This window comes from Nuphar pumila, chromosome 6 (genome assembly GCF_984573655.1).
Source record: "Nuphar pumila chromosome 6, dmNupPumi1.hap1.1, whole genome shotgun sequence".
Taxonomy (NCBI): domain Eukaryota; kingdom Viridiplantae; phylum Streptophyta; class Magnoliopsida; order Nymphaeales; family Nymphaeaceae; genus Nuphar; species Nuphar pumila.
Window position 1 is genome coordinate 25007469 of NC_143254.1, and position 23256 is coordinate 25030724.

Consider the following 23256-nt stretch of genomic DNA (forward strand, 5'->3'; position numbering starts at 1 on the left):
CAAGGCTGATAGGATTAAACATTTTGTCTTTGTGAGCTTTCCCTCCAAAGCAATAAGCGCTAAGAAAGCTAGGTATGCACACATAATTTTGAGCCACAAACAAAACTATATAAAAAAATCTCAAATTAAATAATAATGTATATTGGCATTCAATCACTATGATGACATGATCATTTCAAGCAATTCAATTAATAGAATTTGATTTTTCAAAGCATTAAGGAATATGTGTTTAGCGTTGCTTGTGTGACTGCACTTATTGTTATTTATGTCTTATAGGTAAAAAAATAGTATTTTAGAGTTCTTTTAAGGTTTTGAACTTTACACCTCAAGAAATATTGAGGCTTATGCCTAGAAGCACCCCAAAGCTTACTCCTTGTTTATATTTTCAAAATATAAACAACATTTAAGAGGACTCTTAGTGTGGATTTGGGGAATAACTTGTGATTTGCCCATGTTTGCAGCCAGATTTCTCATATGGCACTGATTAGGTCCACAGATATCAGGATTTGGGTGCTTTTGCTGCTTCTCGAAACATCGTCAGAGCCTCCACATTGAGACTGGAGTGGTGAGGGAATCGGATTGGACCTCTGATTCGAATCCATATTGTATTTCTCACATATGTACGTTAGCACAAACCCAAATGTGTAATTTGGTTATAATTGGATTAATGTGCTCGGACATTTTGGATCCTTCTTCTGGCAGAGATCAATAAAATATGGATTCAATCCAATATAAAGTACCTGTTTCCAACTAGTTTTTACCAGATCCACTGTCACCATATAATTCAGTTTCTTATAGAAATCTACCTTCCTGGATCTTATCAGATGTGGATTTGGATGCTGAGCTAATGCTTAAATTTTGAATGCAGACCTTGTGATCAAAATGATTAGAAGATTCACACACACAGGTTGAACTAGTGAAACGATGTGGAATGGAATGAACCTTTACAAGGATCACTTGGCTAAACGAAAGGCCTGCAGTCTGCTTGCATCACTTTTATTAAGACAGCTGATCAGAATGACCTCAGGAATACAAGAGATTGTAGAGAGAGAGAGAGAGAGACTAAATCAAAGAGATCTTTAATGATGGTAGAATTGGCAAACTTTTGCACAGACAACCATAGTTAAAATGGCAACAAACATTTGGATAATCATATCCAAAAAATGATACATGATTTTGAAATATATGATATATTGGCTATTAGTGTGAATTATGAAAAACTGTGTGCTCGGGCGTGCGTGCATGTAGATGTAGTTAAGATTTGACTAGCATTTGAAAGATCTACCACATCCATTAGGGTGCTAAGAGATCCACATCCTGCTCTCGCCTGTTTCAAGCCTCATGCCGAAAGTCCAACCAATCGGATCTGATTTGTGTTACAAGATTTGCACTGATTAAAACGGGCCAAATTAGACCCACGTATACAGAACACTATCCGATCAAGAACAGGCTGAAATGCTGATTGTAAATAAGGTTAGTTATCAGATGCACTTGGAATTGACACCTAATCACAGACCTGAAAATGCAGCAACAGGCACCATACAGTCGCAATTCTAGAGATATGGCTGCCAATGACACAGGTCTGGTCTGATTCTGACCAGAGTATGCCTAGATCTAGTGCGAACCCAGTGAGTCAGATAGGACCATACGGCTTATTTGGTAGGTTTTTGCAACTATCCAGCACCAACAAAGGGGATAAGGCCCTTCCATTCTTTGAATCATAAACCGAGATCATCGTCTCATATATTAAACTGATTTTGCAAACTACCTGTTAACACCAAATAAAAGTGGAGCATACCATCGGGGGCTCTGCTTGTCTGGTAGGAGCAGCTAGTGCACGTCACCTTGCGTTGGGACGTTGCAGGTTCAAAAACCAGTGGTATAGCTGTGTAACTAGTAGGGGTCTGCCTAATCCCAGCTTGCCTTCCAAAAACAAAAAAAAAAAAGTGGAGCATTTATTCCATATTTTGCCCAAGGAAACAGCGTCCAGAACTGGAGACAACGTCGCCAACCCGGCAGCATAAAAACACCAGGGGTAGGATCCTCAGTGCCAGGGGGTAGCACCAGTGGGAGTCGAACCCCAACTGCCTGTCTGACACCTGAGGCCTGATCCAACTACGCTAACCCCTTTGGGGTAAAAGTAGAGCATTCACCAAGCACTAAAAAAGTCTGAATAATCACCATCATGTATAAGTATCTTGCGTCTAAAAATGCATCCTTTTAAGGAAAAAATTGCTAATATTTGTGAATATATAAGAGAAAGAAACATCGTATAATAGGAATAAAATAATATCACCCAACCAAACTATCCCATTAGTAATAGCTCCATTAGTAAAAGAGAACTCTATTATCATGATAAAAATCCAATTATCATGGTTTTAAACCCATTAAAAAGCACCATGTCACAGTTAGATGAACTTTGACGCCCCAAACAAAGGTCTTTATAAATTTTCCGTACGTCTCTGAAGGGCTCATTGTTGCATTATAGAAACCGCCGGGGAATAATCTGAAAAGCCGTAACATATACGATGAAAACTTCATAGCAATCAAAACACTGACTCACATGATAACAAGCTGGAGGCATTGAAACTCGAAAGCAAGATGAAGTTTATACAGGACTGGAATGAACTAGATTATGTTAAACAGATGCTAAAAAGAGATGACTCAAGATCAAATGATAATGGAGAACTTGAGTCAGTTGCCTGTTCGAGTAGAACCTTGCAATTTGTAAGCAAGCTCTCCACCAAAATTTACTGCAGAAATGATTTGTGGAGCCAGCAATTTTACATGCACACTGACTGCCAGTCACAATCATTGATCAACGAAGAATGCTTCCAGCATCTGTTCTTGTTATTGCTTCAACAATTCGATACATCCAGCGGTCGAGCATCCCTGTTGAAATCAATAAATTTGATATTAAAATTCACCAGTTGAAAATCAGAACGCAGGAAATATAGATGTACAATATCCCATCAAGAGAAGCTAACCATCAGCAAACTAAATCTCAAATATGCAGGACCAATTATAACTTTGAAGAAAAAAGGGAACCAGTACAGGGAAACTATGATTCATGAACCCTTGGTCCTATCCATGGATGAGCCAGAAAATATGGTTATATGTTTTCTGCATGAATCATGGGCCACCTCTCTGTGTGTGGTTTGTCATTTTGATAGGTTTGATAGACAGGGGTTATGGGTTAATCCAGTGGACAAACAAGCCCAGTGTTCATCAATCACCTCTATAGAGAAAGTGAAAAAGGTTTACAATAACTTCACAAAGAACTTAAATCTTTTGAACATCAAGTTATGGTGCAATATGATCCTTTGATTTTTAGATCGCTCTAAAAACCCATCTGAACATGAAGAGTACATAACATGTGTTTCCCAATAAAGCCATAGAGAATACTTTTGCAAGTCTTGAGCGAAAAACACCTGAAACTACTTTTGAAACTGGTTACGACAGTTAGGACAAATAAACTAGGACCTCTCTCTCTCTCTCTCTCTATATATATATATATAGAGAGAGAGAGAGAGAAAGTGGTAGCTGCCTACCACCAGCCTACCAGGCTTTGAAAGGGTTTTTTCATGCTTTCCTTAAATCTGACCGTACAGATGTATTCTACATGGTTGAATTTATAGGAATAGACTCTTGGATCATCCAATTCTGACACATAGATAGGTTTCTATAAGGTTTAAAAATTATATTCTAGAATTTTCATAAATATTCAAGGCTTAAAAAAACATGATCAAAGTGCCCTTTCCTAGAAAATCGACCACGCCGAAAACATTGAGCAGGGTCAGATTTGGGAAAAACAATCCAAAACAGCCGTTCACTCACGGTAGACTGGCAGTAGGCCAAAAAAGTCTCTCTCTCTCTCTCTCTCTCTCTCTCTCTCTCTCTCTCTCTCTATATATATATATATATATATATATACACACACACAAAAAAAAAGAGAGAATAACAGTGGACAGGGCGTAACCATCGAATGGACGGACACAAGGTCTTGAGTTGTACTCAAGTATCATACTATATTGGGATAAAGGAACCTCTACAAAAGAACTTATGTATAAAAGGTGTCATTCTATATCTCTGTCCGATCAGCCTAAGATCACACTAATAGCATATTCAAATGTTGATTGGGTAGGGGACCAAAAATGAGGTTTTCTGTGGCTATTGCGTTAGTCTCATGCATCAATTCTCATCACCATGGACTTAGTAATTTCATAAAGTAAATGACACTATTACTACTTGTACTTAGAAAGGGAAAATATTTTTAATGTGCTTTTTTATAAAATAATAAAATAACCATGGTGGCAACAATTAACTAATCAAACCACCCACCATTTTATATTTCTTCAGGGCATTAAAATTTGTAAACTTGTGGACATCAACTACACACACACTCCATCAATATGTGTATCAGGCTCACTGCCAATCTATCACAATGAATAGAACTGCAGGAACAAGTTCATTGAATAGGTGTTTCCTAGCAAATCAAACATGCCGAACACATCTGCAGGGTTGCAAAAAACAACCGAGAAACAAATATTCAATGTGGTAGGCTCAAAAAGTGGTAGGCAGCTACCACTTTTCCAAGTTCAATAATTTATTTTATGATTAAATGCAACATCTGTTGCACGAAAATGCACTTTAGCAAAAGATCTCTAACGCCCACCAGAAGTTATCATAAAAATCAACTGTTCCAGCAGACAGAAACATCTATAAAACTCAAACTATCCACTGCCAGGTCATCTCTCATCATTCAAACATTATTGTATCTATAAAAGCTGCCTATCAAATGCAGATTCATTCATCGTTCAAACTGTCCCGGGCCGATCTTTCGGAATGGGCATGTGCAATGCAGAGCTCTACTGAGTGGAAAATGCATCGAGTGTAGGAACGCGCGGTATGCGTTCGCTTGATCGGTGACCTGCGGTGGTAGCACGGCATGCGATAGGCATCGGTATCGTCGTTAGTGCATCGTTGTGTGGTGGCACATACGTGGAGCGTTGTTCAGTTAAGCAGTGCCAACGGATCAGAGGATGTTGCCTTTGGAGATTTGATTAAGGACTCCTCAACTTGCAAGTTTACCATGCGTAGCGGTTGGACGCACGGGGGTGTGTGTGGGTTAGGGCTAATTCCCCCAGGAATCACCTTAGGTGATTCCAACCGAGTATGGTAACTCGGGGCTAGGCGAGTGAATGCCTAGGCGCCGGCGAATGAGTCTGGGTGGTGCTCTTCGCTATGGTGTTCAATCATCAACTGGTCTTCAGACTGAAGGCCGCAAGGTCTTGTTCTTTCAGTGGCGAGGTTTTGTTGTGTAGTGTGCATGGAGTCGCAATACGCTCCATGGCACGCAAGGCTAAGGCAAAGTTTGTGACTCTTTCGAAAGTGATAGTTGGTATGCGACGGCTATAAACTAAGTGGCATGAACTACATGGAATGAGCATTTGAAAATACGCTTGATCAGCTTCCGCTAGGCAGTTGTGCACGGGATGGGGCACAGGGCCAATGAAAATGATTCAGCACATGAAAACGTGTTGGTACGCGGTCTTTGGCTGTTAGGCTAGGCAGCTTGACGCATCGCGGGTTTGCAATGCATTCTATGCCAGTGACAGAGCGATAGACAGGCTTCCGGCGGTAAGGAAGAACCATCGCGGCCCACTGGCTTATTGAAAAAAATAAGCCCGCGACAAATTGGTATCAGAGCAGAAAGATTCACATAAACCTTTTTCTTCATACTGAAGAGGACAACGATGGTTTATCTTGGTTACGTAATTTTGCGCAGCTGAAGTGTGGTTGACCGAGCAAAGAAGCAAGATGTTGGCAGAATGGTATGGGACATCTTGTCGATGATAAGCATAAGTGTATGGTTGTTGTTCAGTTGGCCAAGGGAACGTACATAAGCCAAAGATTCCTATCAGTTGTGTGTTAGGCTCATAGGTGAAGCGTGCATTTGCCTTATGCATGCAGAGAATGCACGTTGGATTGGACTGTATGGATTTGCACTTTTAGGTATGGGAGACTCGACTAAACTTCTAGATACTCTCCCAAGATTGTGGATTAACGGAGTGCCCACGTTGAGCAGAAGACTCATTGTTTTGGTCCCTTGAGTTGGCAAATCTTCAATGAATTGCACGTGTAGAAAAAGTTGTTGTTCATGGCTCGTTGGTTCCTGCGAGAACGTTTTGCTGACTCTGAGAAAGAGTACAACGTGATGACTTCGAGAGTGGAGTGCAACATTGGGGCAAAGTACCCTTATGAGGACGAGTGCCCAGGAAAACACTTTGAAGGACCGCATTGGGGTGATGTGTAGGCAGGCGTTCCCTACTTGAGAACTAGTTTGGACCAGTGAAAAACCGCAAGTTAGTGCTTTAAGGGAGTTGATATCCCTGCGGCACGCATTGATGGTCGTCTTTTTCTGTGAATACCACGAAGGGCTTGGATTTACCCTTGCTGGGATTGGAAGGCACTCCAGCCATGAGCATCAAGACGACAGGTTTGTCGTGCGGGCGAGGATGACCCGTTTGTATTTGAGACTGCACTGGGGTCTCAAGAGCAGAGAATGCTTGATGTTGATAAAACAGAAGATTGTTGTCTAAGTGATCGAAGATGCGTTAAAGGTATGAGACTTAACGTGTTAAAGGTTGCGGCGACGGTGAATGCAATCCAGAATAAGTTGAGTAGACTGAAGAAAAAGAGTAAACCAAAGATGAGTACAAAGGAAAACTGACATATCAGTGAAGACTGTGTTCTTACCTGCACCAGCATTGTAGACGACGACGACAATGGTTTTGGGTGGGGGAGAATGTCCCGGGCTGATCTTTCGGAATGGGCACGTGCAGGGCAGAACTCTATGTAGTGAAAAATGCATCGAGCGTAGGAACGTGCGGTATGTGTTCGCTTCATCGATGACGTGCGGTGGTAGCACAACATGCGACAGGCATCGGTATCGTCGTTAGTGCATCGTTGTGTGGTGGCACATACGTGGAGCGTTGTTCGGTTAAGCAGTGCCAACAGATGAGGATATTGCCTTTGGAGATTTGGTTAAGGACCTCTCAGCTTGCAAGTTTTCCACACGTAGCGGTTAGACGCACGAGGATGCGTGTGGGTTAGGGCTAATTCCCCCAGGAATCACCTTAGGTGATTCCAACCGAGTATGGTGAGTTGGGGCAAGGAGAGTGAATGCCTAAGCACCAACGAATGAGTCTGGGTGGTGCTCTTCGCTATGGTGTTCAATCATCAATTGGTATTCGGACTGGGGGCCGCAAGGTCTTGTTCTTTCAGTGGTGAGGTTTTGTTGTGTCGTGCGCATGGAGTCGCAATACGCTCCATGACACGCAAGGCTAAGGCAAAGTTTGTGCCTCTTTCGAAAGTGATAGTTGGTATGAGATGGTTATGCACTAAGTGGCATGAACTACATGGAATGTGCATTTGAAAATGCGCTTAATCAGCTTTCGCTAGGCAGTTGCGCACGGGGTGAGATGCAAGGCCAACGAAAATGATTCAGCACATGGAAACGTGTTGGCACGCGGCCTTTGGCCGTTAGGCTGACCAACTTAGGCAGCTTGGCGCGTCGCGGGTTTGCAAAGCATTCTATGCCCGTGACAGAGCGATAGATAGGCTTGCGGCGGTAAGGAAGGACTGTCGTGCCGCACTGGCTTATTAAAAAAAGTAAGCCCGTGACACAAACATTATTGCATGTTAGTCAAGTTGCCATGGAGGTTAAGGAAACCTTCAATAATCGCATACATAAAGGCAGCAAAAAGGATAGGGTGATTTAGCGACTCCAAAGCATTTATCTCCAGAATCATGTAGATACCTCCAGAAGTATTTTTAGAATCTAATGAAGTGTAGAATATGCTAGAAGACTCCTGAAGGTTCTTGAGAGGATAAAAAATACAATATTGTTGCATATTTAAGCTGATATGAATATAAGATTCACTCATGAATTAGGCTGACTTTAATAGTATGCACGAGTGACATAAAGGTCCAAGACAGACAATTGGCCTGTGGTAGCATGCAGAAAAAGGAAAACACTGAAGGATGCCAAGTTTCAAAGATATTGATAACCTTAACATAACTAATGTAACTTTGAAACCACATAAACATTTTTCCAAATTCCAATTGTTCCCAAGACAAAGTAGATGTTACAGGTTAGGACAATGGCAACAAAATACATTAAAGGAACATGCACCAGTATCACTCATTTAATGCAATAAGATATTTAAAAAAAAAATCCATCCAGAACTTAGGAATTCGACTGCATTTCTGCATTTTGATTCTCAGCTGTGAAAAACAAGATAGATGCAATGATCAACAATGCTGAAGAATCTTTCACATATATTAGCAGGTGCAAGGATCACCCAACATCTAACTTTGCAATTGAAAATTCTCTACAAATATGCATTAATAGATTGAAGAATCTGTTAAAATATATGTATATATATACCCGATAGGGGTATTTTAGTCTTTTTACATAGTATGGTTGTTGGTGGCTCCCAACAACTCTCTGTGGGAGCCCCCAATAGCCTCTCACTCTTCTTCTTTTGTGTATAAATAGGAGACTTCTTCCCTTATATTCTATTGCATTCCAAAGCTCGCTTTAATAAAGATTTCATTTCTTTACTTGCTTGTGTAACCTTTTTGTATTGTCCCATTGTGGACTTCTTACTTGTATTTCTCTTATGCCATCGTGCTTGTCCATTATTAGACTTTGTGAATGTTTTTGCATTCTTGGGTTATATTTCCGCATATTTCATTACATGATATCAGAGCAAGGTTGTGCTCTTGATTTTTGTTAAAACTATCCATTGTTAGTTTGTGATTCAGAAATCTCTTCTACTTTTTTTGCTCATCCTCTCTCTAAGTCACTATGGAAAGTGAGCATAAGATTGATCTCTCCTTCAAGTTAAACAGCATCAACTACATGATGTGAGCATCTGTCATGGAAAATAACCTCAAGGGAAAAAAACTTTGGGGATATATGATGGGCTCCATTCCAGAACAACAACTAAAACTTACCAAAATGGAAGAAGGATAAGAAAAAGCTTTAGAGGAAAATGCGTGCACCAAAGCCATTGAAGATCACCAATCCAAAATAGAGGATTGGGAAAGTAAACATGCAAAAATACTTGCATGATTTATGAACATAGAGTTGAAGATATGTGCCAACATAGCCAAATTCCACAAAGCAAATGAGTCATGATTTTTCATGAAAGGTATGTATACCCAAAAAGACCTTACGAGACCATTTTTTCTTCAAGAAAAAATTTGTACCATTAAGCAAGGGGACATGAGCGTCCATGATTATTTTAGCACACTTAGCCCCGTGTGAGATGAATTATCTCTTCTTGATCCCAAATGGGTTGCAAGTAAAGATGTTGAACTTAAAAAAAAATGAAAAAAGAACACTTTTTACAAGTTAGATATTTTCTCCTTCATAGATCTAAATCTATTTCCTTAAAGGATGTCGTTGTCGAAATATGCCAAGAGAAAACTCGTTTTGGTATGATAAGAGGAGATGAAGTTTTAGTTGTGTCCAAGCCTGGCAATCATGTTAAAACTTATAAGCCTCCACACTTAGAGAGGCAAAATGGTTATAATGAAAACTATAGGAAAGTCATTTGTCATCATTGCCATGAATCGGGACATGTAAGGCCTAATTGTCCCAAGTTAAATGAAGCCCCTAAGAACAAAGTTGCTTCCATCGAAGAAACTACACCAAGAAATAAAGAACCAACTAAAGGAAAGGATTTTTTTCACTAGCTCAACTATCAGAAGCACTTCTGATTCTACTCAAATCTCTATCTAAATCGGATGTCGCCATTGCGTCTTCCTCTCCTCTAGGTATGTCTTCTTGGATCCTTAATTCGGGAGCTTCTTTTCATATGACACCTCTTGAGAATAGTTTATCTGAATTATGCTCTAATTCAAAAACCTCTTAGGTTTCAACTACCGATGGAACATCTTTACAAATTAAAGGTGTTGGAACTTTAAATTCTTTTAAAACCTTTTTTGTGCCAAATGTTAGAGTTGTTCTACAACTAAATCTAAACCTTCTTTTCGTTTCTCAAATATCTGATTATGGAGGTAGAATCTCCTTCTCATCTAAGGGTTGCTCCGTGCAGGATCTCCAGTCCGAAAAACTGATTGGGCAAGGCCATAGGAAGAAAGATCTCTACTACATGAACTATTCAAACTTTTCTACAACTCTTTTTGTAATTATGTTCAAGATAAAAATATTGAAACTTGGCATAAAAGACTTGGACACCCAAGTTCTCTAAGATGTATCTTTTTTCCTTTGGGAAAACATTTTTGTAATGAGAAAAAATTTGCTTGTAAGGATTGTGTTTTTGAAAAAATAAAATCCCCTCATTTTCCAAATAGAACTTTTGTTTAAGAGACTTTTTGAATTATTGCATTCAGATGTTTGGAGACCTTCTCTTGTCATATCAAAAAGAGGATACTTATATTATGTGATGTTTATTGATGATTTTACCAGATATGCATGGATATACTTTTTTAGTTTGAAATCCGGTCTTCTCATTCTTTAAAAAAATACATATGATTTTCAAAAATCAATTTTCAAGTAACCTCTCTATCCTTAGATCCGATTCGGGTGGTAAATATTTATTATATGAGTTTCAAAATTATTTAAAAACAAATGAAATTTGTCATTAAAAATCATGTCTTAGAACTTCCCAACAAAATGAATTAGCCGAAAGGAAACATAGACACATCTTGGAAACCACTAGGACACTACTTATCTCTAAAGAAATTCTGAAAAGTTTTTCGGGCCGAAGCCGCTCTAACATCAACTTATTTAATAAATAGAATGACCTCATCTTCTTCGCAAAATATATTTCCCTATGAAAAAATTATTTAAAAGAACACCCGACTTCAATAGATTGAGACTTTTTTGTTGTAAGTGCTTTATGCTTTTTCATAAAAGAGATAAATTGTCTTCCAAAGCTATTGAATGTGTATTCTTAGGTTACGGAAAAAACCAAAAAGGATATAGATGTTTTGATCCCAAAAACAACAAACTATATGTTTTTAAAGATGTAACATTTTTAGAAAATGAAAATAGTTTTGAGAAGACTAAAGACAACAATGAAGTTGAATATACCGTTTTATTTCATCTTTTACCACAAGAAGAGTTAATCCCTTATGATAATTCTTTGAATGACAAATGGGATATTCCCCTAAATATCAATGAAAATGATAATGAAAATATTAAAGAAACAATACATATAAGTGATGATATTGTTCTATGCAAACTTATACCTGGCGTGATCAAAGAAATCCTATAAATGCTTTAAAAATATTCCCAAGGTTCAAACCTAGAGAAAACTTCCCTTAGGAGATTCAATCGTATTTCTAATCCACCAAATAGGTTCATATCCTACGACACATTAGCACCAAAATATAGGTCATGCCTAATTGCATTAGATTCATTTCACACGAATCATCCCATTGTAATGAAGCAAAAAATCTTCCCTTTAGAACTTAGTGCTCTTGAAAAGGCTAAAACTTGAGAGATAACTTTGTTACCCACAAGAAACAATCTATACGATGTAGATGGGTTTTCAAAGTTAAGACCAAGAGTGATGGGTCTTTAGAACGTTACAAAGCTAAAGTAGTGGCTAAGGGATATTCTCAAGAATATGGTATTGACTACGAAGAAACATTTGCTCCCGTTGCTAGAAAAGACTAGTGTTAGGACCCTCATAGTTGTTGCATCTATTAAACAATGATCCATTTACCAACTAGATACGAAAAATGTTTTTCTAAATGGTGAATTAAGTGAAGAAGTTTACATGGATCCTCCATCGGGGGTTTGCATTAGGAACGAAAAAATCTTAAATTTAAAAAAGCCTTATATGGTCTAAAACAAGCCCCAAAAGCTTGGCATGATAAATTTAATAATGTGATGACTTATCTGGGTTTTCATTTGTGTTATACTGGCATTGTTCTTTTGTAAAAAGTACAGGTTCTATGGTGGTTATTCTTCTACTTTATGTAGATGATATGATTATCACTAGAAGTGATAAGCAAGAAATCAATGACATTAAGAAAATTTTGATATGTCTGATTTAAGATTCTTAAGATACTTCTTAGGTATTGAAGTTGCGTACTCTCCCAGATGGTACATTTTTTCTCATATGAAACTTGCAGCTGACATTTGTACTAAGTCTGATATTTCAGATGATAAGAAAATAGAAACTCCCGAAGTCATTAATGCCAAAATTGAGACTGGAAGATAGAACTCTACTCGAAGATCCTACTCCTTACCGCCAATTTGTTGGATCTCTTACATATTTGTCCATCACTCAGCCAAACATAGCTCACGCAATTCATTCAGTCAGTCAGTTTCAATATGCTTCTACCACTGTACACATGAGTGTTGTCTTCAGAATCATCAGATATATCAAGAATACCATAATCAAGGGGTTTTTTCTTTCCTCATCCTCTTCATTTGATTTGTTTGCCTATATTGATGCTGATTGGGGTGGAAATCCCAATAATATAGTCTTAACTACCGGTTTCTGTGTATTTTTAGGTGACTCGATGATCTCATGGACATGCAAGAAGCAACACAAAGTATCGTTATCCTCAATTGAAGTCGAATATCGTGCAATGGCCACTACGACCATAGAGCTTGTGTGGCTTCGAAGTCTTTTCAGTGATATGGGTATAGTCATCTCCACACTTTCGAAGATGTGCTGTGATAACAAAAATGCAATTTACATTGCAAGCAACTGTACCTTTCACAAGCGTAACAAGCATATCGAGATGGACTGTCACTACGTATGTGACGAATATCTGAGATGAACTATTACATTGCCATATGCCACATCAGAGTACCAATTGGCGAACTTCTTCACCAAAGCTCTTCCTGCTCCTCGTTTTATTTTTCTTCTTAACAAACTTTTGGTCATCTTCCCATAAAGTTTGAGGGGATGTTAAAATATATGTACAATATACTTGATAGAAGTATTTTAGTCTTTTTATATAGTTGTTTCTAGAAACATCTATTTTAATTAGGTAGATTCTTTTTTATATTTTTTCCTTTTTATTTCTTTTTTATTTTCCTTTTTTTAATAGCATTGAAGGTCCCAACATAGTCATTGGGGCTCCCAACGACTCTACGTGGGAGCCCTCAATGGCCTCTCACTCTTCTTCTTTTGTGTATAAATAGGAGACTTCTCCCCTTATTCTATTGCATTCCAAAGTTTTCTTTAATAAAGATTTCATTTCTTTACTTGCTTGTGTAGCCTTTTTAGGCTTTTGTATTGTCCCATTGCGGACTTCTTGTATTTCTCTTGTGCCATCCTGTTTGTCCATTATTGGACTTTGTGAATGCTTTTGCATTCTTGAGTTATATTTCCGCATGCTTCATTACAAAATCTTCCATGATATGATATACAATGAAGGGATTTATTTCCGTCAACGTCTGACTATTTATCAAATAGAGAAAATTGACAAGAGGATGAATTATCTTGTAGCATTTATCACATCAAACAAGACTTCATGTGATGTTCATTCTTTTTTATTATGAACTGTGTTAACATGGCAAACCCGTCATATGGAGCTAATGTAAAGATTACTAAAAGCACAAACTTTCATTGTATCTTTTTTGTGTTCTGCATGTCCAAGCAAGTCATGCTTTCAAATAAGAAAACCATACAAAGTTAAATAAAAGATGAATCCGTATGACAATTATTGCTCATAAAAGAAGGTCTAGACAAGGACAAGCAGGATTTTTTGTCTTCCCAGGTACAATAACACAATGTAAAACATATATAGAGGATGCACTTAGGAGTTAAAATATGAATCCAATCACAGATGGGGGGAGGAAACCAATTTAAGATAAGGAAGAAAATTGAATTTTAGACATAAACAGCTTCACAGAGATCTTCAGACCTGTCATGGCAAATGTGCCACCAAGCACTGCACAAAGCCGTGTTATGAAGTGAAGAAAACTGCGGCGCTCTTCTGTGATTGTTACAGTGATAGGTGAAAGGTCATACAAAAAGTAAACAGCTGCATATCAAACACAAGTAAACCAGTCAAACAATGCAAACCAATTACAAGATAATTCACAGTTTAAGATAACAAACCTGGCCACATCCGATGAGATTCACGAATTGGGGAAAAATATTCCGAGACAGAGAACTGATTTGTTGGAATGACTTCCCTTGAAAGGGGTCTGTACTCAGTGGGAACAATCTACACAAAAGGGCATTCAAGCTTATCCATTGAGAGACAAAAGAAAAACATCTTCTTCATCACATAACATTGTCCAAACCCACAAAGAGGCTATCCTAAAATGCTCTTGACAAAAGACAGTTAAATTGGCTTTTTATTATGATTTATAACAAGAAATTAATTTTACATTTTTTTACTATGAAATTTTTGCTGTTTTACTAGTTTTGAAAAAAAAAACTTTAAATGTTCCACATGCATGCATATGTGAGTGTGAAAAAGATAAATCGACAGATTGGTGTGATTGAACTCAATGTTGTAAGCATCGTACTGTATCATACGATATGTATTGTAACTATGATTATCACAAGATGTACTCAAAGCCAACTTTGATATGACAAACCTTGGTTTTTTACAGTACTTTCTTGAAATAAAAGTGGTTGTACTTTCTTGAAATAAAAGTGGTTTACTCACCTCGTGGTTATTTGTTATCGCAAACTAAGTATGCAGCAGAGATCATCGAACAATCAGGACTCTCAGATGAAAAACGAGTTGATAGGAAGAGGTCATCAATGCAAAGATGAAGAAAAATGATGGAGAACCTCTGAAGGATCCAACTCCATATAGACAAATGATCATAGCTTTGTCTTATCTCTCTATACTCGTTTTGATATTTATTATGTTATTCATTCTGTTAGTCAATTTCAGCATGCTCCTACTACAATACATGAGTGTTATGAAAATTATTAAATATATTAGAAATTCTATTAATTATGGGTTATTTCTTTCATCATTTTCTCCGTTAGAAGTTATTGCATATTCTGATTCTGATTGGGGAGGGCTTGTAAATGATAGACGTTTAAACACTGTTTCCTATGTTTTTTAGGTGATTCTCTAATTTCATGAAAATGCAAGAAGCAAAAGGTATCCCTTTCTTCCACTAAAGTAGAGTATTGTATCATGGCGACAACTACTTCTCAATTAGTATGGTTGAAACAATTGTTAGAAGACTTGGGAGTTCACATTACAGAACCATCGAGATTATGTTGTGACAACAAGAGCGTAGTATACATTGCAAGCAATCATACATTCTATGAAAGGACCAAACACATTGAAATGGATTGCCTTGTGAGAAATTTCTAAAGTATCATCTGGCGAACTTGTTCACTACCTTCTAAGTATCAACTGGCAGACTTGTTCACTAAAGCGCTCCCATGACCTAGATTTCACTTCCTACTTGGCAAACTCTTTGTTGTTACACCGTGAGTTTGAGGGGAGGGTCTTAATATATATATATATATATATATATATATATATATATATATATATATATATATATATATATATATATATATACTATCAGGGGTATTTTGGTCATTTTACTTTGTAACAAAGGACAGCCCCATTAGGGGTTGACCGTATATTTTATTTTTTGTTTTTTTTATTTCTTTGTTTTTTTATGTAATCTATTGGGACAGCTCCAACTAGCTGTTGAGCTAGTTGGGTTGCTCCCTATCTCTTTCTCTTGTTATAAATAAGCCCTCATCCCTTGTATATTTCTTATGTCTTTCTAAGCACTCTCTAATACAAAAAGCCTTTATTTTTATTCTCGTCCCTTGTGTGGGTGGTGTGGATTGATCCATAAGTGGCAGGGTTGTATTCTTGTAAGCCCACAAGAGGCTCTTGTTTGCTTTTGTTCTTATTTCATTACAGCTTTGTGTCAAGTAATTTGAATACCAACTCTTTTACCATGGCATGTTTGTCCACCAACACCAATTCTTTTGTAACTACTTAGGCAGCACATCAAATCTAAATGGTTTGTAATTATGCAAGCTAAATTTATTTTTATTGTTGCATCTGTTTCTTTTTAATCAGCTTTTACAGCTTTACAAGAAATTTGCTTCTTGGCCAGTAAAATTTGTTAAAATACAAGTATACACACTACATGCATGCAGGCACAGAGACTTGAGAATTGGAACTCCTAATGATTTTGTATATATGTAATGATTTTCTTTTTTGGTTCATATCGCCGACCCCAATTGTTTTGGGATGAAGGCGTAGTTGTTGTTGTTGTAATTAATAATAAGCACAGAAATTCAGTCTTCCCAATAGATAAAAAAGCTACACAGGAACAAACAGTATAATAATGAATATCAAAGACACCAACCTTGATATAGTATCTGAATGTGCCACTTGCATCAATAAGAATGCGTTTAGTACCATCAAGTGGATTGTGAATTCCGGGATATTTTGGACCAAAAGACAAATCATGAATTATGTGGCTTACGTTGACATGACTTGATCCCTCAAATATCTGTGATGAAAAGAGAGGATAAAGCAAACAGGCAAAATCATATCATGTAAGACGTTTACCATGAGCACACTAAAATAACTGACCAAGAAAAATGAGGGGAGGGGGGGAGAGGAACATAACAGCTTTTGGGATTGATAATTCCAAAAATCAATAGGTCAATAATGTGGTATATCATACCTGGGAGTACAAATGTCCATCAACAAAAATAAAAAAACGCAGTGTACTAAAGAAAATCCATCATGTGAAATAATGAGAAGCAATAGGATTTCTTCAAAAACATAAATGATGGTAAATACACACATACATGCAAGCATTCATATCCACACACACACATTCACACCGATTTATACATATATATAAATTGGTTTTTCGGTCTTCCAGTATTTTTTCGCAACTATGAGCCCATAGATGTGTTCAGCATGGTCATTTACTAGGATTGACACCCATATCATGCATTTTTGATGAAAAAAGCGATATTTGGAGGCTTGAAATTTTATGAAGATTTTGGGCTGTTGATTTTTCAAACCTTATAAAAAACTGCCCATGCATCAGAATTGAACGTTCCAAGAGTAGATACCTATAAAATCGAGAGCGTAGATCACATCGATACGGTCAAAAGACCCATTTACCATGCTCTCTCTCTCTCTCTACTACCATGTAAACTAGGCATTTCCAAGACTGTTTTTGCAAATCTGGCCCTGCAGATGTGTTCAGCATGGTGAATTTGCTAGGAATCGACTGTTGGATCATGTATTTTTCACGAAAAAAACAAGAAAAATTGGATACTTGAATATTTATGAAAATTCTGAGCCATTGATTTTGAAGCCTTAAAAATTCCTGCTTACGCATCATAATTAGATGATTCAAGAGCTGGTCCCTACAAGGTTGTAAAAAGCATATTGTAACTCGTATCAGCCGTTCCAAAGTAAGATACATAGCATATCATAAAAAATTACTTTTAACAAAAAACCAAAAATTATAAAATTCAGAAAAATCATGAAATTTTCTAAAAAATTTGTAACAGAAGAAACAATGATATATAAAACCATAACGAACATTCAATGATCAAGATAATATGCTATGAATGGCATGCATATCTCACAAAAAAATGCAAACTATGAAATAATATGCATATTAAACAACAAAACTAAGCTAACAAGTCACAAGATTCATAATAGTGCATGTTTACATAAACAAAAACAAAATCAAAAAGTGTTTCTCAATACTTAAAAATTTTCATCGCCAAATTTTTTCAGAATTCAAACAAAAACAAACTAGATAATGTCAATCATGAGTATGATCATCATATTCTTCTTCTTGCAACAAATCAACCCCAAATCACTCTCAAGCTCTTTAGAAATGAACATGAACTCACCCTAAGAGACCTTATATATTTCAAATAAAAAAAGAAATGAGTGCAACTTAAAATTGCATTGATTGTGTATCGTAAGATACGCCTTGTATCAGGGTGTATTGCACGATACAACTACAATACGCATCCATATCGAGATACGGGTGTCTATCATATAGATTTCTCCCAAAGTTACGATAAGTATCGTACAATATGATACGATACAAAATTGGGTCCCTATAAAACCAAACATGTAGATCACATCCATATAATCATATTTAAAAGAAAAGAACAAAAAACATGTGAAAATCTCAGTTCTCATATTCTAGTGGCCCTATATATATATATATATATATATATATATATATATATATATATATATATATATATATTCAAAAAAGCATGCCAGGATAGGACATGAACAATTCTCGTACCACAAACTAAATAAACAATATGAAATAACAAGCAGTAAGATTTCAACAGAAATATCAGTGTCTGGAATGATGGCATAATGATTAAGTTCATATTTGACATTGAAACAAAACTCTATTTAGATCAGGATCCATTTATAAACAAAAATGCTTCTTTGTAACATGACAAGGTTACACCATTTTGTTTTATTAGTCCATCCAAGCAACTGAGGAAAAAATTCAGCATTCCAAAGGTTCATGGCCACAGATATTTTGATGTTGTCACAATTTCATAGCTATGTAAGTAATATCAATACCAAATACAGTCAGTCACTTGAATAAATATTCAGATGAAAGTTACCAAATTCAGTGCAAAAGAACTGCTAGCCCATAGAATTCCAAATTTATCACTAACTATTAGATGCATATGATACCACTAATGGGAATGAAATTCGACCAAGGTAACAAAAGGAGATAAAGAACCTCTCAAAAAGTAATCCAACCTAGTAATATGAAAAAGGAAAAGAACATTTTCAGGAGTGCAAAGCCATTTAGGGAAAGCAGTCACAAACCTGCTGTGCAACGAAAATACTCAATCCATGAACAGAAATGTGAAAGTTCCCAGCTACTCTTTGAACATCCAGAACTCCATAAACCTGTTGGAAACCAAACCTATATCATTGATCACGAATTGTTAAACAAGACAAAATCCACTTTTGCAGCAAGTCATAAAAAAAGGAGGATAACTCCTTTATAAATACCCGACATCCTTCACCATTTTCCAATGCCTGTTTCACATTTTTTATCATTTCCTCAGAATCTTTGAACAAAGCATGGGTATGTGTGTGATGAGAAGAATCCCCATGATCCTTATCATCATCTGTCCCTGGAAATCTTTTTCATGAGATATGAAATTCTTAACAATGTAGATTTGTTACAGCAACAAGAACAAAACAGGAGACAAAGTGAAAAATTAAAAGCAAACACACGAACCATCATGTGCAAGTTAGAAACCATGAAATTCAAAATGCAAAGCTACAGTAGATAAGGTGCAATCAAATAAAAGATTTGCATCTATATATCCCAAAGGCGCAATATAGATAACTAAGAAGTCCTTGAATGAAATATTAAAAAACAAAAAAAGGGCATGATAGAAGATGAGAAATAGGTAATAATAACCAATGTTTTAAAATCCAGTGACTCAGGAATCAACTCGACGATGCTTGGTGACTCGACCAGGTCATGTTAACTTTTAAATGCATAGAATCTATAGATATAGAGAGAGAAAGATAATTACATATATGATATGCAATTATATAAGTGTACATACACATATATTATGTAAAATACACAAATTAAATACTTATATACATAAATAAATAAAAATAATGTACATTTATAAGACTTGGCTGAGTCATAAGATGGTGCAGCCAAGTCGTATGAAAACTCGGCTGACTCGGGCGAGTCCTGTAAAAATCCTGATCATTCACACTTTTGATCAGGTGACTGGCCGAATCATGCTGAGTCGACGGAGTCACCGAGTCCACTTGGCATGTTTTTAAACATTGATAATAGCCGTGCTACCAGCACCAATCTTATGACTCTAGTATGATGTTATATTAAATTATGTCAGTGTAGTTTCTATCTTTTTTATACACAAACAAAAACCCCGTTCTAGTTCTGCTTCATTTACAAAAGAAAGTTTTGCCTTCTTAAGCACGGTTTCTCACACACCAGCAAAAGAAACTAGAAAAATAAGATTATATCTATGGTAGGAACACCACCACAAGGCAAGGCATTGTTCGGAAAAGTTTCCAAAGTAACAGTAAGGGCTAGTTTGCCACCAGAATTTTATAATCTAGGATTGTCACAATACTGCAATCCTTATCCCCATATTTCCGAAAGCCTAAAATTCATGAAAACTCGCATTTGCTGAATCTTATTTCAACAAACCATTCAGGGATCGGGAGATCCCTTGTTTTGAAAGGGATTTCAAGAATCCCAGAATTAAATTCATCTTGATTCAACAGATACATCTCAATTGACTCCTTCCACCCCTCCCTTATAATACAAACATATATATATATAAGAGAGAGAGAGAAAGAGAGAAATTGGAAGGTGTTCCCCAAGTTTTGATGTGCTCTGGTGTGCCCCAGGGTCAAGAACACCTATTTCATGCAATCTATATCACCATTTACTTACTAGGAAACATGCTTTGGATCCAATTATTTCAATCAAAAAGGGTGATTTTTTTCCATTGAAAAGTTTTGGTGCTATATAAACCATTGATTTTTTCCATTCTTTTAGAAAACCTATCTTACCATCGTATTCCTCATCCAATAGATGTTAACCACAAATAAACTATGGAGATCACGTGTGTCCACATTGTATTCCTTTCCTGCGTCCATATCCATGTGACAGTTTGTTTGTCAATTTTTGGATGGCCAGAAAACCCACTTGTTGGAATCTAGTGATCTATATGTTGATCCTCCAAACAGACCACAAAGATCATATCTACAGGGCCAGATTTACCCCCAAAAAATACACCAAAAATAAAAATAAAAAAAGGATTTGCTCAGTTATTTGTACAAACAAAAGATTGCAGCAATTCTTTTTCCATATACATATGCATATATATACATACATACATAAATACACATATATGCACATATGTGTATATATATAGGAAAAGTGGTAGCTGCCTATCACCAGCCTACCATGAGTGAACAAGTGTTTGAGTTTTTCGCAAATCTGACACAGCAGATGTGTTCGGCATGGTCGATTTGTTAAGAAATGACACATGGATCATGTTTTTTTGATAAAAAAACATTAGTTTTTAAGCCTTGCATATTTATGAAAATCTTAGATCATTGATTTTAATCCTTATAAAAACCTACATGCATGTCAGAATCGGGCGATCCAAGGGTTGATCCCAATAAAATCAAGCATGTAGAACACATCTATATGATCAGATTTTAGGAAAACATAAAAAAACCCTTCAAAACCCTCGTAAGCTATATTAAATTATGTAATCTAATCATGCAATGTAATATATATTTTTTATATATATAAGGTAATACATATACATATATTAATATATATGTATATGTATCTACTTATTATATATATAAAATATATATTTCTAACTGTTTAGCCGTAGGGGTAGTTTAGTCTTTTTACAACATATTCTTTTTAGAATATGTTTTTGTAATTTCCTCTTATTCTTTTTATTTTTATTTTTTGTTGTTTTTTGTAAAAGGTGGAAAGCACCTTGGAGGGGCCCACCATCTAGTCATTGGGCCCCTTCCAACGGTCACATTTGTGACCGTTGGAAGGGGATCCAACGGCTAGAGGTGGAGCCTCTCCAAGGACTCCACCTTCTCTATTTAAAGGGGCTCTCCCCTTGTGTATTTATTATGCTTTTGGGATTATAGCCCAAGCACCTTTTCAATCTTATGACTCTTGGGTATGCTTTTGCGCATTTGTGAGTTTGTGTTGTCACAAATGTTTCAAATGTTCTTGTTGTGCGTATGTGTACGCATTTGTTTCCAAGAATATTGTAATATTGTTATTAGTATCTTGTTGAAGATACTTTTACATGGTATCAGAGCTTGGTTGAAGAAGGAGGTTCGTGCTTTTATTTATTTTTTGAGTGCCTCGAAAAACGTGCCTTCAAGCTATTGGCATTTGAAGTGGATAACTTCTTCGGGCAATATTTTGAGAGTCTCTTTTGTTAAGAAAGGCGTGAAAGTTTCTTGAGGTACGTATTATTTTTCAATTTCAATCCTCTCTAATGGGTGAAAAAGACTCACATTTTTCTCTTGGCTTCAAATTGAATGGCTCAAATTATCATGTTTGGGCCGGGAACATGGAAGTTCAAATAAAAGGTAAGGGTCTTTGGGGATATGTTCTTGGTTCTATACCGGAACCCGAACCAAGGATTACTTTGGTAGAGAAAGGCGAAATCAAAATTCTCGAAGGAGAAGAGAGGAACAAAGCTCTTGAGGAATACTCCAAGAAATATGAAGAATGGGAAATGAAAAATTTCAAGATTCTTTCTTGAATGTTTTCATCAGTTGAAATAAAGATAAATGCCAACATTATTAAATTTAAGAAAGCATTGGAAGCTTGGCATTATCTAGAAAAAATGTACACGTCAAGAGACTTGTCACACAAATATTATCTCCAAAAAAGGGCTTTGACCCTTCAACAAAATGAGATGTCCATAAGGGAATACTTTGCGGAATTGTCGTCCATATGGGATGAACTCGCAATGCTTGAGCCTAAGTGGAGTGGAGAAGCTATTGAGCTTAGATACAAACAATTCGAAGAGGACCATTTTTTTAATTTTTTTAATGGCCTTAGACCCGAGTTCGAGCAAATTCGGTCCTCTCTCCTTTCCTCCTTCATTTCCCCCTCTCTTGAAGATGTCATTACAAAGCTAAGTGTGGATGAAACTCGTATGAACTTTAGCAAAAACAATTCAAGTGTTCTTGCTACTTCAAGTAATGAAGAAAATGAAGGCGCTAATGTCGTATCAAGACCGGGGAGAAATTTGAAAATTTATAAGCCTCCTCACTTCAAAAATCAAAATTCAATTGGTCAAGGTGTAAAGGACTATATCAAGATTACATGTTATTTTTGTAAAGAACCGGGGCACATTAAACCTATATGCCCAAAATGGAAGAAAATACTTGTTATGGCCATGACATCTCAACAAGAGGAACGACCATCATCGTCAAATGGGTCTCTTTCTCTTCATCAAATTGTAGAAGCTTTGCAACCTCTTCTCAAAGGAGGAACTTCCGGAGCCGCTATGTCTACCTCTTCACCTTCCGGTAAGATATCTTGGCTTTTAGATTCCGGCGCATCTTTTCATATGACTCCAAGTGTTTGCTCCCTTTCTGAATTTTCTAAAAATCCTCTTCCATCTTTTGTCTCAACGGCGGATGGAACACCTCTTGAAATTA

The 23256-nt window shown here is 36.6% G+C and overlaps 1 protein-coding gene across 4 annotated transcripts in view; it reads right to left on the bottom strand.

The window, feature by feature from the left end:
* Positions 1-2198: 2198 nt before the first annotated feature.
* LOC149834396 (uncharacterized) overlaps positions 2199-23256 on the bottom strand; it is a 32937-nt gene continuing 11879 nt past the window's right edge. The window contains exons 7-13 of one of the 4 annotated variants that reach the window (XR_016432769.1): positions 19048-19166; positions 18859-18942; positions 16379-16525; positions 14127-14235; positions 13930-14049; positions 2718-2892; positions 2199-2506 (exon numbers count right to left, since the gene is read on the bottom strand). Coding sequence is in view for 2 of the 4 variants with exons in the window: in XM_090011387.1 (XP_089867513.1) it covers positions 2819-2892; positions 13930-14049; positions 14127-14235; positions 16379-16525; positions 18859-18942; positions 19048-19172 (659 nt within the window). In the remaining 2 variants the exon portion in view is untranslated. Of the gene's footprint in view, positions 2507-2564; positions 2893-13929; positions 14050-14126; positions 14236-16378; positions 16526-18858; positions 18943-19047; positions 19173-23256 lie in introns of those variants that run through there. The other 3 variants (XR_016432768.1, XM_090011388.1, XM_090011387.1) reach the window with 3 other exon arrangements.